This window comes from Ahaetulla prasina, chromosome 6 (assembly GCF_028640845.1).
Source record: "Ahaetulla prasina isolate Xishuangbanna chromosome 6, ASM2864084v1, whole genome shotgun sequence".
NCBI lineage: Eukaryota > Metazoa > Chordata > Lepidosauria > Squamata > Colubridae > Ahaetulla > Ahaetulla prasina.
Window position 1 is genome coordinate 62,226,644 of NC_080544.1, and position 16,033 is coordinate 62,242,676.

The following is a 16,033-nucleotide window of genomic DNA, read 5'->3' on the forward strand; positions in this document are numbered from 1 at the left end:
CATTAGTCAGTCACCATGCAAAAGGAAATATTTTTAATAATACAGTTAAAGTTGAACATGGTAGGTAAATAATTGCGCAAAAAAAAAAAAAAGACTGAATTGAATGTGGCAGTGAAAGAATTAAGGGCATGATAATAACTGGGTGAAAAAACTCTGTGGCATCCCACCCACCCCTTCCATTGGGACCCTGAGCATGTACTTAATTTGCTTAAGCATTAATCGAGGGCTGTCTGGGTCCCATAGATATTCTTTAAAAATGCTTAAAAAACCAGAATGGTTGCAATTTAGAACTCTCATTGGATATGTAGACACGTACAAAGAAGATTTAAAAAACTGAATTGGAGTGATAAGAGACTGATAGCTAGGATCTAGCCAGGGTGGTGGATGGCACTCTCTTGATTTACTTCTGTATTTTATAAGAGGCCTAAAATGTTATCTTTTCTGCTCTAAGTTATTGTATATTACATTTCTCAAGTTTAGGATAAATATTTAATGATAATGAAGTGCCTAACAAAATAAGGCACTATACTAAACATATAAGTTTACAAGCTGCGCCCAATGGGCTTCTGAGTCAAAATTCTGATGTGCAGTTACAAGAAAGGAAGTTCTGTACTGCAAGTTCTCCAACACAAGTTCACACCAAGGGCCAATGCTATGTCAGTAGCTGTGCTCTGACATGAATCGCTTTTGGTATCCAAGACAGAGCTCTTCGATGTTGTAAAGGAAAACAAATGAACACTTTGATCTCCTAGCTCTGAAAATCCAATGGAGGTCAAGTTAAAACACTGCCCAAGTTAGACCTGTCCCACTGAATTAAAATCAGCAGAGACCTGAGATGCAACATAGTCCAGAAAGAAGAAAACAGCCAAATTGCACTGAGCACCAGTCAAGCTCTCAAAGCAAAGGGATGCGTGTTGGCTCCCACAGTTGCTGGGCCAAACTGCGTGCCTGCTGGATCATAAGTTCATTTGGCATGATGCCCAGATGGATGGTCAGCAGCTCATAGCACTTCACCACTTCATTGGCATGCTTCCTGCCAAAATAACGGAGCAGTTTCCTGTATGAGAGGGTCAGAAAATGGGTAAATGTGGGTGGTGGTGAAAGAGTGAAATTAAGAAAGTTCTACAAAGCCTGAATGGTCCTTCCAGGAAAAGACAAAAGCCCTGGACTTCAACTATCAACAGGCTTACAAAAATTTAAAATATAGCCATACAATTTTAGGCAATTTAAAGATATCTCCCAATGTTATGCAAAGTAAAAGACAAAGTTGCAAGAATATTGATGGTTACAACACCTTTCAACTTCATATCACACAAAGATAACTACAGTATAGGTTTAGACCTAATGTTGGAGGCAGTACACTTCAAAGTTGTGAATTATACCATTGCTAGGAGGAAGAGGCAGTTAATTAAGCTGTAAACACTGTCCTTTTCATCTAATCACAGAGCTTGAATCAAATCCCTTCTGCACCCATCAGTATCTATGGAGTCAGAAACCTTGCTTACCTGTAATAATCACCTGCTAGTGTCCCAATGGGAACTGAATCATCAGAAAGTACTGGCACTTCCATAACCTCCAGCTTATATCCCTACATGGAAACAGAAAGAAATTGTCAGGGAAAAGATGTTTCGAACCGAAGCAGATGTATGTATTTTTAGTTCATGGCTAAAGAAGGCATCCTCATCTTAATGCTCTTCAGAAAGACTGGACTGAAGTCAGTCTGTACTATGTTCCTGTCCTCAATACTTAATTGCCACATTAGTTGTTCATCCCCAAAGCTGGGAAAGGCCAATACCTCATCAAAGATGAGTAAATCTGGCTTTACTGGTAAGTATCTGAAAGACCTGCAATAAATCAGGAAGGCTTTCTGATTCCAAGTTGTTTAAGCAGCAGCAGGAGAAAAAGAGACTCTCCCTGGACATAAATTATACCAATTAAATAAAGAAACTAGGAGTAGCCAGTTGTGGATTTAAGGGGAAGAATTATGAATTTAATTTGGGTATACCAAAGCAAATCTCTGTATATCATTTGCACCACTCTGAAGAAAGGGTCTTCAGCTTCTGTATCAACCTCTTTTATATACTAAGTTGTAAAATAGCATCCTGCCCATCCCTTCTCCTCTGAGCTCCAGGTTCCTCCACAATTACCAGCTCATTCTCAAACCAGAGGAAGTAGGTACAATAATAGTCTCCATCCCGGACCATCAGTGTAGTGTAGCCCTTCTGCAAGTAGCTTCGAGACAAAGCCACCAGTGACCATACCTGTGGACCAAAGGCAGAAAAAGGAAGGTAAACGTTTCCTTAAGAGTCAGCTCAAACCTCAAATTCAAAATCTCCCACTGAAATTATGTGAATACAGACACTTGTCAATCACCAATCATTACCTTCTTCTTTATAAATTCAAGCAGAGGTCCTTTGCCTAATTCTGAAGAAGATTCCTCTGATATGCCAAGTGATGGAGCCACCATTTGTCCTACTGTACGATCCACATAGATGAAATGCACAAGCCCTGGGAAATTTTCCAAATATGTGGATGAAAGCAAGTTAAGAACGTGGTTAAAGATAGGCATCTTTTCCATTTTGGCCATGACCAGCTCAAACAGTAGACTTAAACAAGTATGGAAGCTACGTTGCCAGAGAAGGAATTTCTTGGGAAAACAGTCTTGAAAACAACAACACTCTCTACAACAATATTTAAACGCTTCATAGAATTTTTTGAGTCAAGAGCCCAATCCCTATTTTTTAAAACATAGAATTGAATGATTCTATTCAGAGATATCATTTAATTTCTTTAGAGTTTAATGTTTGTCTAGGAGTATGGGCACCTTCTTGCTGTATTTCTGTTATCCTTCAACACAATGTTTTTATGGCTCTGTTCCAAAACTTGAGAAACTTAAGAACTGTGCTCTTTTATTCCTGTTCTGCCACATGCCTAAGGGAAACACTAAATAGGTTTTGTGCATGTGAAGATGGAAAAGAAATTCTTGTTTTCAAGGCTGTTTTCCCAAGAAATTCCTTCTCTGCCAACATAACTTCCATACTTGTTTCAAAACAGTATTTTGCCCAGTGCTTTCCTCTCCCTTCTCTGGAGCCTCTCTATTTTCCTATAAGTCTTCCAGCATCCCCCACCAAAATGGAAAGATGGGGAAAAAATGGTAAACATTAAAGGATATGACACCATGGTGACATTACGCTTGCTCTTCACCAGTAAGAAGTCTTTCCAGTCTTGGAGCTTGTCCCTGACAATACAAGGTGGAGAAAAATAAATAAATAAAATATTAATGTTGTTTATGCACACAAGTCATGAACAACAGTGCTTGGCACCTACAAATCCTGCAACCCACCAGACTCTCAGCTGTAATTTCATCTTTCTGCTCCTTCTCACTCACTGTGTGAATTGCTGCACCCGCTCCAGCAAGTTCTGAGGCAGGCCTTGGGCCCCTGGAGATCCAAGGAAGAGAAGCCGGTATACAGCACAGAGCTGCCGCCGGACGTTGCAAAATGCCTGCAAAAGCCTGAAACAAAATAAATATCAATATGTTTTTAGAACACTCACTCTACATGTCACACCTGATTTGGACTTGCATTTTTTTCTACAATTACTTTGTATAAGGAGCATATCAGCAACCCAGGAAAACTAGTTATCCATATGGAATTCTTTTCCTTTCTTTTTCCTAATATTTGAGTATGTTTTCTGTATATTTTCTTTGCTGCATGAAAGTATTAGCTGAAGTACTACACTCTTTAACTTTAGGAGGGACATTGGACAAAACAAGCTCTTGTTTTGTTTAATTATAAAATTCCGATTTTAAGCTTTAAACTATAGTTTTCATCTGCTTCCCACCTCAGGAAATGGTCTCCTGTCCCTCCAGCTTTTAGCAAGCTTAATCAGTTGGAGCTCTGAAAGCAACAAGTTGCCCACTCCTGCTTATTCTATCTTTTACATTTTAGTTCTTGCTATATGCTATATATAATTTTGAACGTCTTTGTTTCTTCTTTGTTAATTCTTTTAAACAAGATATCTATTCTCAATATTCACAGGTGCAAAATTTAAACTATGCCATAGATGTATTCTGGATGAATTTACTTGTGCATATCAGTCAGCAGGTATGATAATTTTGACTAATACTCACTCCAAGGAAGTCCCAGGCTCACTTCGAGAGGAAATTTTGTTCTTTAACTCCTGCCAAGTATTCTGCAACTAAGGGACATTGAGAAACAAGCTGCATTCAGAATCCATTGCACAACAGAGTTCAGCTCCTTTCTTATCTAAGAATCTCATTATCATTCCCAAAGTAAAGTGGGATCTCAACCAATACTCTACTCAATTCTATCTCATGCTGGATTAGATTTTATCAGTAATTAACCCAACCCTCCTCATATTAGAATAGAATAGAATAGAATAGAATAGAATAGAATAGAATAGAATAGAATAGAATAGAATACTTGTTTTCTGTGTAGATGAACTTAATTTTTACCTGCGATTCTTGTCCACCCAGCTTCTTGACAAATTTGTCCATTCTATGTCGGAGCTCCAAAAATAATGGCTGAGAACGCAGAGGTTGCCGGGTCTCCTGTCCCTCTTTCAATTTCTTCTCTATCATCAGGATTCCATCCAGCAATTGGTAGAGAGAAAGGGCCACTTGGGAACTGGGGTTCTAAAAGGCAAAGAGGGTAGACAGTTAAAGGATGGACATTCAGAAACCACCAGTCTGTGTGGGGTATCAAATGAATGTCTGTGGAGTCTGTTCACCTTTGTGAGGAGTACCAGCAAGATGCCTGGCCAGAGTGAAAGGCAATGCATTGTGTGTGGCATCATGGGGCAGTAGCCTTCTTTCAAATTGACATCCAAAAATATTCTCCGGGGATTTGTAGCTTCTGAGGCTGGGGATTCTACAATGTGCAGCATATCCTCAGCCAGCTAGGAAGAAAATGTACCAGGTGTCATGGAATTAAAATAAAATGAACTGCAGTATATATTCAGATTAATGTTCCAAGACTTGTTTCATTATGATTTAAGGATGTGCCAAGATAATCCTCTATTACTTTGAATTTGTGATGGCAATGTAAAGCAATAGCTCCAACTACTGACAATTTGAAGAAGCAAGTAGGGAATATGTGGAGAGCAGATCACAAGGAGGCACATACTCGTCAGAACTGAGTTCTAGGAAGCTAACTTTCCCACACTTTTCCTCACACTTGAATAACACTTACCCAGAGTTTGTTTCTTTCTCAATTAGGATGGGGTAACTTATTCAAAGCTTAAATTATTCTTCCAGGACAAAAAAGAATTGGGTTGGAGGATGCTTATCAGGATAGGTAGACTATCCATCTATATTATGCAAAATGGAAGTTATGTATTGTATCACAGAACAAGTCTCCCAAAATCCTCTAGCCAGGAGGATTGTCTGTACTGGTTGAAGATTATGGAGATTGCAGTCTAATGCATCTGGGGGATACCATGTCTGGGAAAGCTACTATAAAGAAAATCCCTTGTTAGCTCTTCTGTCTTGAACTCTTTGATTCATTATAGAATAGTCCCTAGCCACTCTCCATCTTCTACTGATGAGTTTCTCTATGGCTACATTTTATCTTTTGTAGAGTTTTATAGAGTTTGAGAGATTTCATTTTATTCTTTTCTTCATATGGGGACAACAGGTGAACACAAGCCTATGCTAAAGGCTTGGCTCACAGAAGGGCAGTGAGTGGGTGGTACCCTAAAATCATTTCTGCTTTGGTGATAAAATAGATGAAGGTTAGAGAAAAGTGTAGGAAAGAGTAAATCCCCAAAAGATGAAAGTACAAAAATGGATTATAACACTACCAACCGTAATCCAAGTACTTACCAAGAAATCAGCAGAATTTACCTCTCCATCACTCTGTGAATCCACACCCTCAGTCCAGGCACTTCCTTCAGTTAGCAGAAAAATACAGTCTAAGAGTGCTTCCAAACAGAGCCTTCTTATATTTTTGCCCTGCCTCAAATACAAAATTTTACTGACATGTTCAGTCACAATCATCTTCCACTTGGAGCCTCCGTGTTCTCACATATTTTCTTTTTTCCACAAAAATCCATTAAAAATAAATGTGGAATAGCTGCATAATAACTATTTATTGATGGTCCTTATAAGCACTCAAGATACCCTTACCTCCAAGAATGGAAAAGAAGTAAAAAAGACAGTAACTAGCAGAAGAAATTTTGACCATCCCTATCTAATCCAAGCAACTGAAGCAATACCTATCCCTTTTTCCACAAGTTTTCTCAGCTTTAGGACATTATTTTTCTAATGTCACAATAGTAGTAGAGCTCTGTCCCTAGCAAGCAAGCAAGCAAGCAAGCAAGCAAGCAAGCAAGCAAGCAAGCAAGCAAGCAAGCAAGCAAGACAGCAAGACAGCCAGCCAGCTAAGATAATAGCAGTTGCCATTTACTACAGCCAATTAATATGCAACCCACTTCTTCTGAAAGAGTCCTACTCAGAGCCATAACAGAATGCCCCTCATTCTCCATCTCATCTCAATGATCTCCACAATTGAACTCAAACTCACCCGTGCTCTGTTGGCTAGGGGAAGCCTTGGGGGTGAAGAACTCTTCAGGCATAGAGAGATCATCCACTATCTGAGGGAAGGCGGAATGGAACTGACTCAGCCAGAGTTCAACATGGCTTCCTCCCATATGACCCTGAAGAAATTCTTATAGTGTGCAACAGAGATTAACCAGTCGGGGCAAAGAATGGGTCTCATACAGCTTGTCCCAAACCTCAGAGAAGCTTTCTTGTTTTCTAGCTATTCTAATTTTTGAAATCCAGTCCACATCAGCATCCAAATCCCAAGCCACATTAAGTATCTGAAAGATCGGACCAAAGACTAGCCAGTACTCACCTGCTCTTCAGAAGTGCTGTGGTAAAGGGGACTGTTCACTGGAATACTCTCACTGCTTTGAGGTCTCTGAAGACTTATTTCTCCTTCTATAGGCTGAACAGACAGGTTTGGCATCAGCATCCAGTTCCACTATAAAAAGCTATTTTTCCAGTGTTTAATTTTTCACAATGCCTAATCATAACTTAATTTTGTAGCCCTGTGGGAAATTAAAATAGTAGAAAAAGATGGGAAAATAAGCATTTACAGGAGCTAAGACTATAAATAGAAATTGTCACATTCATCCCATTCTTCTTTTAAAGAACTTAGGATAACATATATTGATTACATCTTTCAACTTCATTTTACATAGGTTGAGTGAATATCAATGACATTTACAGCTGATGAGGATTTGAACTAATCTTCTGAATTCTAGTTTAACAGTCTAATCATTAACGAACAATGTCAGTCAAGAAAGACTCAAACATTCGGGCATTTGTGCAAATCTCATAGAGCCAATGCTGTTTAGTAATTAAGATACTAGATCTGAAGAGAAGCTGATTTAAGTTCATTTTCAACCAAAAGAGCTCACCAGAAGACTTTTGATCAGTCACTATTTTGTAGCCTAATTCCTTTTATTGTTAAGAGAAAAACTGGAGAAGGAAGTGCTTATGCTTGTTGTCTTAAACCTCCAAAGGAAAAGTGGCATATATCTCTATATCTGGCACATAAATATTTATATGAATAAAAGTTCTTAATTCAAGATTCCTATCACAGAATTCTGTTTCTACCTAATTCTACTTTGACATTCCATCCCAAAAAAGTTGTCAAAGGGATTTTCAGATAGAGAGAGGGAAGAAGAGGGTAATGAACCAAGAGATTCTTATTCCCTTTATATGGAATAGTTATTTCTTTACCTGGGCAAGCACTTCGGGAACAGGCTGGTCCTTAAAAGAGCTGGGATATAGATCCTGCACAATCAGGAGCAGAGTGAGCAAGTCAGCAGGTCGCAGAGAGCTGGCATTCCGGCTGGAAACAAAGTGCCCCCGAGAAAAAGAATGTAATTGTTAGGGAAGCCATATACTAACTTCCCAAAGGGACAGAGAAAGCAAATTGAGAGAAAGCCCAGACAATGGGAGGTATCAGAGGAGGAGGCCCAGATAGTGGGAAGCATTAAATATTTTATTGGGAAAAGTGGCACCTGCATTGGACAGAAGATGACTGAAGAGAACTAGGATTTTACCTGGAGTAAAAGGCAAGTAGTTTAGTGTGTATGAGCAGAAAAGCATGCACTACTTCATGTCCAGCACGTTCAGTGTTGCTATTGATGTACTGTACAACTTGGCGCTCCAAGAATTCAATACACTGTTCACAAAGCTGCGGGTGGATCAGCCGCTCTACAGCCTGATAAAAATGAGCAGAAGGACATTTATATTTCAAAAGCCTCTCCACTCCTACTTGTGGATTTGTGGGCCTTTGAATTCCCCTATAGAACATAAAGTACATTTCTGTTCCTCTAAACAAATGTAGGATAAATTCCTTCATCCCGTCTCCATTCTTAAAATGATGCATCTCACAAGCATTTCAACAACTCCATTCTACTTTACCTCTACAGCAAAACTCTGGTCTTCCTCACGCAGCTGGTTATAAGTCTGCAGCAAGCTCTGAAAAAGCCCCCAGATGTGAGCTCGTTGTCCAGTTTCTACTGGGCGAAGTCTAAACAAAAAACAAAAAACCCAGCCAATTAGCTGAGTACAGCCACTGCTAATTTTCCCTTTTACCACCTTCCCCTCCATACTTTGCCATTGGTCCCCCTTCTATCTAGAGTGGAAAATGCTACTACATTCCACAATCATTATCCTTAACCCAACTATTCAGTCTTCCTTAATATATCAAGCAATACAACACAGTTCTTGATAAGTACCATTAGCATACAAGTCTTTATGTTGCTGTCCTTGCCTATCAATTACAAATAATGCCAACTTTTCTGTCTCAGAACCTTATGACCAACTTCTAACACATAGGTGATAGGCATTAGAGAATATATTAGACTGACTTTCATGAAGCTGGTATTCCCAACATGGAGTACCTGAAAATTACAATGCCTAGAACTGCCATTGGCTAGATGGTTGTATTACAGCAATGGGTCTCGACTGTGGCAACTTCAAAACATATGGACTTCAATTCCTATAATTCTCTAGCCAGCTCCTGGCTGGAGAATTTTCAGAGTTGGAAGTCCAAACATCTTAAAGTTGCCAAAGTTGATAAACATTATATTACAGCAGTAGGGCCAGGATTACTAATGCATACAAATCTAAATTCCAAGAGTGAGAAAAATGAAAAAGATCTTGCTCGTGTGTTACTTAGCACAATTACAAAAGTGGAGCTTAATGTTAGTAGAGCAGAACATCAACATATAAAAAGCATAGTTGATGTTCCATCCAAGAAAAGGCCACAATGAAAAAGTCCAGCAAAACAAAAATCCCATCTTCATCCCGTCACTCACTCCCGATGGAAGAGGTGGCTGTCCAGTGTGACCAGGCCAAAGTGAGCCTCAGTTAATCTTCTAAGCACATAGAGCTGACGGCGCAAGTCATCCTCACTCTCACGGCCGTCTCCATTCATGGCAATGTACAGGCATTCACCAAACTGAAAAACAAGCAAGACACACCTACAGAACTGCATTAACTACAAGGACATGAAAATAAAATCAACAGTATACTACTAGTAACATTTACCATAAAACTAACATTACTTAAAAGCCCTTTTTACTGCTCCAAAACTCTAAGCACATTTTTATTTTTAAATAAACCGTGTTTGAAGTCAAAGGCAGTTTACTGATGATGATTAAAGTCACTGAGTTCACTTTAGAGAACATTGTTTGAGATTTATTCAGGGGTGAAATGCTCCCGGTTCAGAACGGAGCAAAAATCCCTGCCCCCCACCATGCCCACCCAATCGCCCGGTCCCCACTTGCCTACTTGCTGCTTCTTTCGGGCTCACTAAGCCTTGCTTCGGCTGCTGCAATCAATTGCATCAGCTAGCAACTGAATCTGCCTGCCTGCAATCCATCTCAATGGTGTGCAACTCAATCTGCCTGCCTTGAATTGGGTAAGTAAGGGGGGGGGAAGCTTTAAAAAAATAGTTAATTGGGTTTTTTTTAAGGAGTTTTATTTTTTTTTAGACATAGCAATTTAAAGTTAAGGAAGTTTTAAATTTGCTGCTTTTATCTAAAAATATAAATAAAATGAAATAATAAAATATTTGTGCAGCTTTCTGAGATTTGGTTTCTGTAGTGTTTCACTCTAACTACAGAAACACCCAAAATCTCACAAAGCTGTATGTGGCATTTTGTGTGTGTGTGTATGAGTCAGTTGTGTTGTGTTGTGTGTATGTAAAGTGTGAAAGTTGGTTTTTGGGCTTTTTGTGGGTGTGAGGTTCCTGCTTGTTGCAGGGGCCATTTTGGGTGAGATACAGCTGCTTTTACATTGTGTGTGAGTCAGTTGTATTGTGTTGTGTTGTGTGTGTGTGTAAAGTGTGAAAGTTGGTTTTGTGGCTTTTTGTGGCTGTGAGGTTCCTGCTTGTTGCAGGGGCCATTTTGGGTGAGGTGCAGCTGCTTTTATATTGTGTGTGAGTCAGTTGTGGTGTGTGTGTGTAAAGTGTGAAAGTTAGTTTTTGGTACCTCTTATTGTTTCGTGTACTTTGTTTATTATTTTTATTATTTATTGTTATTGGCCATGCCTACCTGGTCATCTGACCACAAAGCCATGCCCACATGGTGCATTTGACCAGGGTGCATTTGACTTGTGGTTGACAAAAAAATGACATTTATAAATTATTTTTATAAAAACCAAGTTTAGTTTCAAACACTGAAACCAAAAGATAAGGAAAAGAATACAGATAGTTCAGTGATCACTCATTTAGCAACTGTTCAAAATTATGACATCATTGATTGAGAGGACTGTTTCTCATAGGTGCAGCCATTGCAATGTCCCATGGTCATATGACCATGACTGGCACTTGGCAACCAACTCACATTATGTTGGTCGCTTCCCACGGTCATGTGATTGCCATTTCTGATCTTTACTGCTGGCTTCTGGCAAAGTCAATGGGGAAGCCAGCAGGAGGTTCCAAATGGTGATCACCTGACCATGCAGGATTTGCCTAACAACAGCAAATATGGCAAATAGCCCTGGACAGCCAACTTTAAGAAAGCATGTACTCAACATCCTCCTACACCAATTTGATCTTCAAGGAGGATATTAGAATAAAGTTATTTAAAATGCTTCCACATAGACCTTTCACTTGCTCTGCAAACAATTAATCTCTCTGGCATTGCAGGCAAGAAATCCCTTTTGGAGAGCCCTCTCCTCCCTTCAAGTTTGGATCTAAGAGGAGTTGAACTATATACTGAAGGATGATTCTCTTGGGACTTCATATGCACATATATGGATACATGTGGTTTAGATATCCATGGCATCTAAGTTATCAATTAACAAGTCCAAATTGACTTGAGGCCATAGTCATTAGGCTGTGACATCCTCAGATACAAATCTGCTTACAACTGAAAGACTCAGAACTGAGAAGACTGAGAGATTCCCCAGCTAAACTGTAGGAAATAATCTGGTTGGCTCTCCTTTTTGACTGAAATACTCCCCTAATTGTGTCCAAATGATATGTGAACTAATGTTTATGAAAACTAAAATGCAATTCACATAAGAAGGCCCCAGGTCAGGGAAAATATTATGATCTTTACTTATTGATGTTTTAAACTATGTTGTTTAACACAATTTTATTGATTGATTTGTGGCTTTTTAAAAAGTCAAAGTTGTAGAGAAGATTCTATTTTACATAGAAACAAAATTCTTTTGGGAGAAGAGAGAAAATATTATTTTGAAACCGGACAGTTCATTTCTGTCCTAAAACAAGTTGGCACATCCAGAAGATATTTATCCCCTTTTTGTTAGAAGTTCACCAATTACTTGTAATACAGAGCAGTGAATAATTACCATATGCAGCACATAGAGATGCTTGCCATTTTCAGCAGAGAAGCAAGTGTATGTGTCTCCTAACTTTTCTAGCATAGTTGCACAGGAGATTATCATGGGGGCAAACAATGTGTTGATGCTGTCTTCCACAGAAGGTATCTGCGAAAAGAAGGAAAACCAGCAAATATTCCTGTCTTCCAATTAGCACACATATCTTCGACTAGCAGAAACCCAATATCCTTCCAAGAGGTTATACATGATCTCTTAAACAGGAACATGTAACTATTAACATACCTAACCACATTAGGCCTTGCACAGCAGATCAAGAAGTAATATATCAAAAGTTTACAGGGCCACTACTCCTCTCTTGAGTGATTTGGCAAGGCTTAAAGGACCCATTGTGCTCTTTAATCCCCTGAACTACAAAACATATACTGTAGAAACAGGCCTGAAAACATTTGACTCCTTCTATTCCCATGGGGCTCTGGAGCCTGCAAAAGCTGGCAGACTGCCATTTTGGCATCTAAAGAAACCTTAGGTACACTTGCTCTAATGCTTCAAGAGTTACAATTTCTAAATGGAGCTGAACCCAAGAGCATCAATCTCCTGCTCCTGCATTTGTACTAATTCTCTCTTCGGATCGTACTTCATCATCATTCTGATCCTGGATTCCAAATCGCTGCTGTAGGATTGCCAAAAAGTCGGGATCTGCCCAGTAGAAAAGGACTTCAGCACCCTCACTGGAAATGAGGACACACTTCATCTGTAAAGAAATACAAACGCTCAGCTTTCAAGGTGGTTACCTAAATTTAGTTCCTGTTTACCAGGTGATGAAAAACAAAGCAGAAAAAAAGACCAGTTTTGGATCTAGCAAGAATAAATCAACAAAAGGGACAGTCAAAATGGTAACCACCGAAGAACTGGGCAGTAAGCAAACTCGGTAGCATCTACAATGTGGCTATCGGCTGATGGTGCTCCAAGGGGGCCCCTAGAAAGAGGGAAGAGCCAAGAACCTCTTCTCCACGGCTTCGTCTACGGAAACGAAACTTGTTTCTGCGGTTGGCAGAGGAAGAAGGGAAGGAAAGAAGTAACAACCAAACACCCCGCTGGAAACCCACCGGGACTAAGCGCCAGGATGTCACGGCGATTTCCCCGGAAGGAGGAGAACTTTTTTCATGCCAAGACGGGCCCGTAGCGCCGAACTGCCCTACCTTTCCCGTCCTGGGACACGCCTCCAAGCGAGGCGGGGATCGGCTGTGGACGTGGAACCGCGGGGTCTTTTCAAATGCGTAAGCTGAGCAGAAGGAGCGGCCCTGTCCCAAAGCGGCTCTGCCTCATCCACGCCACACCAACTTGTGTAAGACAAGACAAGCCCGCGCACCGGCGGGCGGGCCGGCGCGTGACTCTGCCCGGGAAAACGTAGAAGGCGCGGACTCAGCTCCGCCTGAAGCAGAGAAAGCTCCGAGCTCCCCCCACCCGCCTGCCTGCCGTTGCCGCCCTTCGGGCGTTGCTGTTTAGGGGGTTCGGGGTTTTGTTTGAATCAAGGCGGCGGCGAGTCTGTTAGGCAGATGGCGGAGAGGAAGGAAAGCGCCATTGCCTGGCCTATTTCCTCACCCCTCGGTTGGCTGTTTGGCCGGTTCCATGAATAGCGCCGCTCCGCCTTTGAGAGGAGACTGGGCGGGGCTCTTCGCCAAGGTGCTGGCTAAGGACGGCGAAATGGAAGTTGGTTATCCGAGGTGAAGAGGGCCAGGCACCCGGGGCGACTCCTGGGTCCAGCAGGGCCGCAAAGGAAGGGGGCACAGTACGGTTTGGCCGGCTGCTGCCTTTTCTTTGGGGAGGGAAGGCAGAACCTCTTTCCACTTGCATCCGGCTGCTTCCCGAGCTCCCTCAGCAAGTCCTTTTTAGAATAGAATAGAATTATTATTTTTTTATTGGCCAAGTGTGATTGGACACACAAGGAATTTGTCTTGGTGCATATGCTCTCAGTGTACATAAAAGAAAAGATACGTTCATCAAGGTACAACATTTACAACACAATTGATGGTCAATATATCAATATAAATCATAAGGATTGCCAGCAACAAGTTATAGTCATACAGTCATAAGTGGAAAGAGATTGGTGATGGGAACTATGAAACGATTAATAGTAGTGCAGATTCAGTAAATAGTCTGACAGTGTTGAGGGAATTATTTGTTTAGCAGAGTGATGGCCTTCGGGAAAAAATTGTTCTTGTGTCTAGTTGTTCTGGTGTGCAGTGCTCTATAGCGTCGTTTTGAGGGTAGGAGTTGAAACAGTTTATGTCCTGGATGCGAGAGATCTGCAAATATTTTCACGGCCCTCTTCTTGACTCATGCAGTATACAGGTCCTCAATGGAAGGCAAGTTGGTAGCAATTATTTTTCTGCAGTTCTAATTATCCTCTGAAGTCTGTGCTTTTCTTGTTGGGTTGCAGAACCGAACCAGACAGTTATAGAGGTGCAAATGACAGACTCAATAATTCCTCTGTAGAATTGGATCAGCAGCTCCTTGGGCAGTTTGAGCTTACTGAGTTGGCGCAGAAAGAACATTCTTTGTTGTCCTTTTTTAATGTTTTTGATGTTAGCTGTCCATTTGAGATCTTGCGATATGATAGAACCCAGAAATTTGAAGGTTTCTACTGTTGATACTGTGTTGTCAAGTATTGTGAGAGGTGGAAGTATGGAAGGGTTTTTCCTAAAGTCTACCACCATTTCTACGGTTTTGAGTGTGTTCAGTTCCAGATTGTTTTGGTTGCACCACAAGGCTAGTTGTTCGACCTCTCGTCTATATGCGGATTCGTCATTGTCTCGAATGAGACCAATCACTGTTGTGTCATCTGCGAACTTCAGTAGCTTAACAGATGGATCATTGGAGATGCAGTCATTGGTATACAGAGAGAAGAGAAGTGGGGAGAGCACACAGCCTTAGGGGGCCCCTGTGCTAATTGTACAGGTATTTGATGTGATCTTGCTTAGCTTCACCTGCTGCTTCCTGTTTGTTAGGAAGCTTGTGATCCACTTACAAGCCTGTTCCGGTACCTGTAGCTGGTTTAGCTTAGTTAGAAGAATGTCTGGAATGATGGTATTGAATGCTGAACTAAAGTCTACAAAAAGGACCCTTGCATAGGTCTTTGGAGACTCAAGATGTTGTAGGATGTAGTGCAGAGCCATATTAACAGCATCATCTGTTGATCTATTTGCTCGGTATGCAAATTGCAAGGGGTCTAACAGCGGATCCGTGATGGTTTTCAGGTAGGAAAGCACTAGCCTTTCAAAGGTTTTCATGACTACAGATGTTAAAGCAACTGGTCTGTAGTCATTCAGTTCCTTGATGGTGGGCTTCTTCGGCACTGGGATGATGGTGGAGCGTTTGAAGCAAGAAGGAACATAACACATCTCTAGTGATTTATTGAAAATATGGGTGAAGATGGGGGCCAATTGGTCAGCACAGACTTTTAAGCAAGAAGGAGTTATCTTGTCTGGGCCTGGAGCTTTTCCTGGCTTTTATCTGTGAAATAGGTCCTGCACTTCCTTTTCTGTGATCACTAGGGGTTGTGAACCCAATGAAATGGGGTCAGTTGTAGGAGGCTTGGCTGTTGTTGGTGTGTCTGAGATGGGGGTTGTGGAGATAGGTGGCTGTAGTTTCCTTTCAAACCTGCAGTAAAACTCATTCAGGTCATCTGCCAGTTGTTGCTTACCTTCAGCCTGGGAAGGAGGTTTGCCATAGCCGGTGATATTTTTAAGAGTTTTCCACATGTTTGCTGGTTCATTTGCTGAAAACTGATTCTTTAGCTTTTCAGAGTAGCTTCTTTTTGCTGCTCTTATCTCCCTTGTTAGTGCATTTCTGGCCTGATTGTACAGCATTTTATCACCTTTTCTGTAGGCTTCCTCTTTGGAATGTCGTAGCTGCTTAAGTTTAGGTGTAAACCAAGGTTTGTTGTTGCTGTGTATTCGCAAGTTCCTTGTTCCTTTTCGGCTGTGAGATGATGTCGCGGACTTCATCTCTTCCCCAACCAGTATCCGTGGCAGCCGTAAGTCTGTACTGATGTCAAAGCAGTGTCCCCCCCCCCATTTCCTTCTCCCACCAAATTTCGCCATGAATGCAAACTCTGATAAGCTTCACTGACCAAAGTGAAAAGCAAAGCTTCCTGCTGTCAAAAGGCTGTCAAGTGAA

General features: G+C 41.0%; 1 protein-coding gene across 9 annotated transcripts; it reads right to left on the reverse strand.

Moving 5' to 3' along the window:
- Window positions 1-13: 13 nt before the first annotated feature.
- On the reverse strand, window positions 14-13,518 carry HPS1 (HPS1 biogenesis of lysosomal organelles complex 3 subunit 1). Of its 9 annotated transcripts, none has more exons than XM_058188903.1 (19): window positions 12,961-13,515; window positions 12,459-12,605; window positions 11,864-12,001; window positions 9,361-9,503; window positions 8,462-8,570; window positions 8,098-8,258; window positions 7,772-7,883; window positions 6,879-6,971; window positions 6,546-6,615; window positions 5,846-5,910; window positions 4,753-4,920; window positions 4,478-4,657; window positions 4,133-4,200; window positions 3,389-3,514; window positions 3,169-3,238; window positions 2,384-2,524; window positions 2,148-2,261; window positions 1,506-1,588; window positions 14-1,057 (listed from the first exon to the last, which is right to left on the reverse strand). In XM_058188903.1, exons 2-19 carry the CDS (start codon window positions 12,603-12,605, stop codon window positions 895-897), a joined length of 2,151 nt encoding a protein of 716 aa, XP_058044886.1. In that variant the 5' UTR covers window positions 12,961-13,515; the 3' UTR covers window positions 14-894. The 9 variants fall into 9 exon arrangements, 8 of the variants coding, with proteins under 8 accessions (XP_058044886.1, XP_058044885.1, XP_058044888.1 ...); XM_058188902.1 differs by having other exon boundaries at window positions 13,054-13,514; XM_058188905.1 differs by having other exon boundaries at window positions 12,489-12,605; window positions 12,961-13,513.
- Between the last annotated feature and the right edge of the window lie 2,515 nt (window positions 13,519-16,033).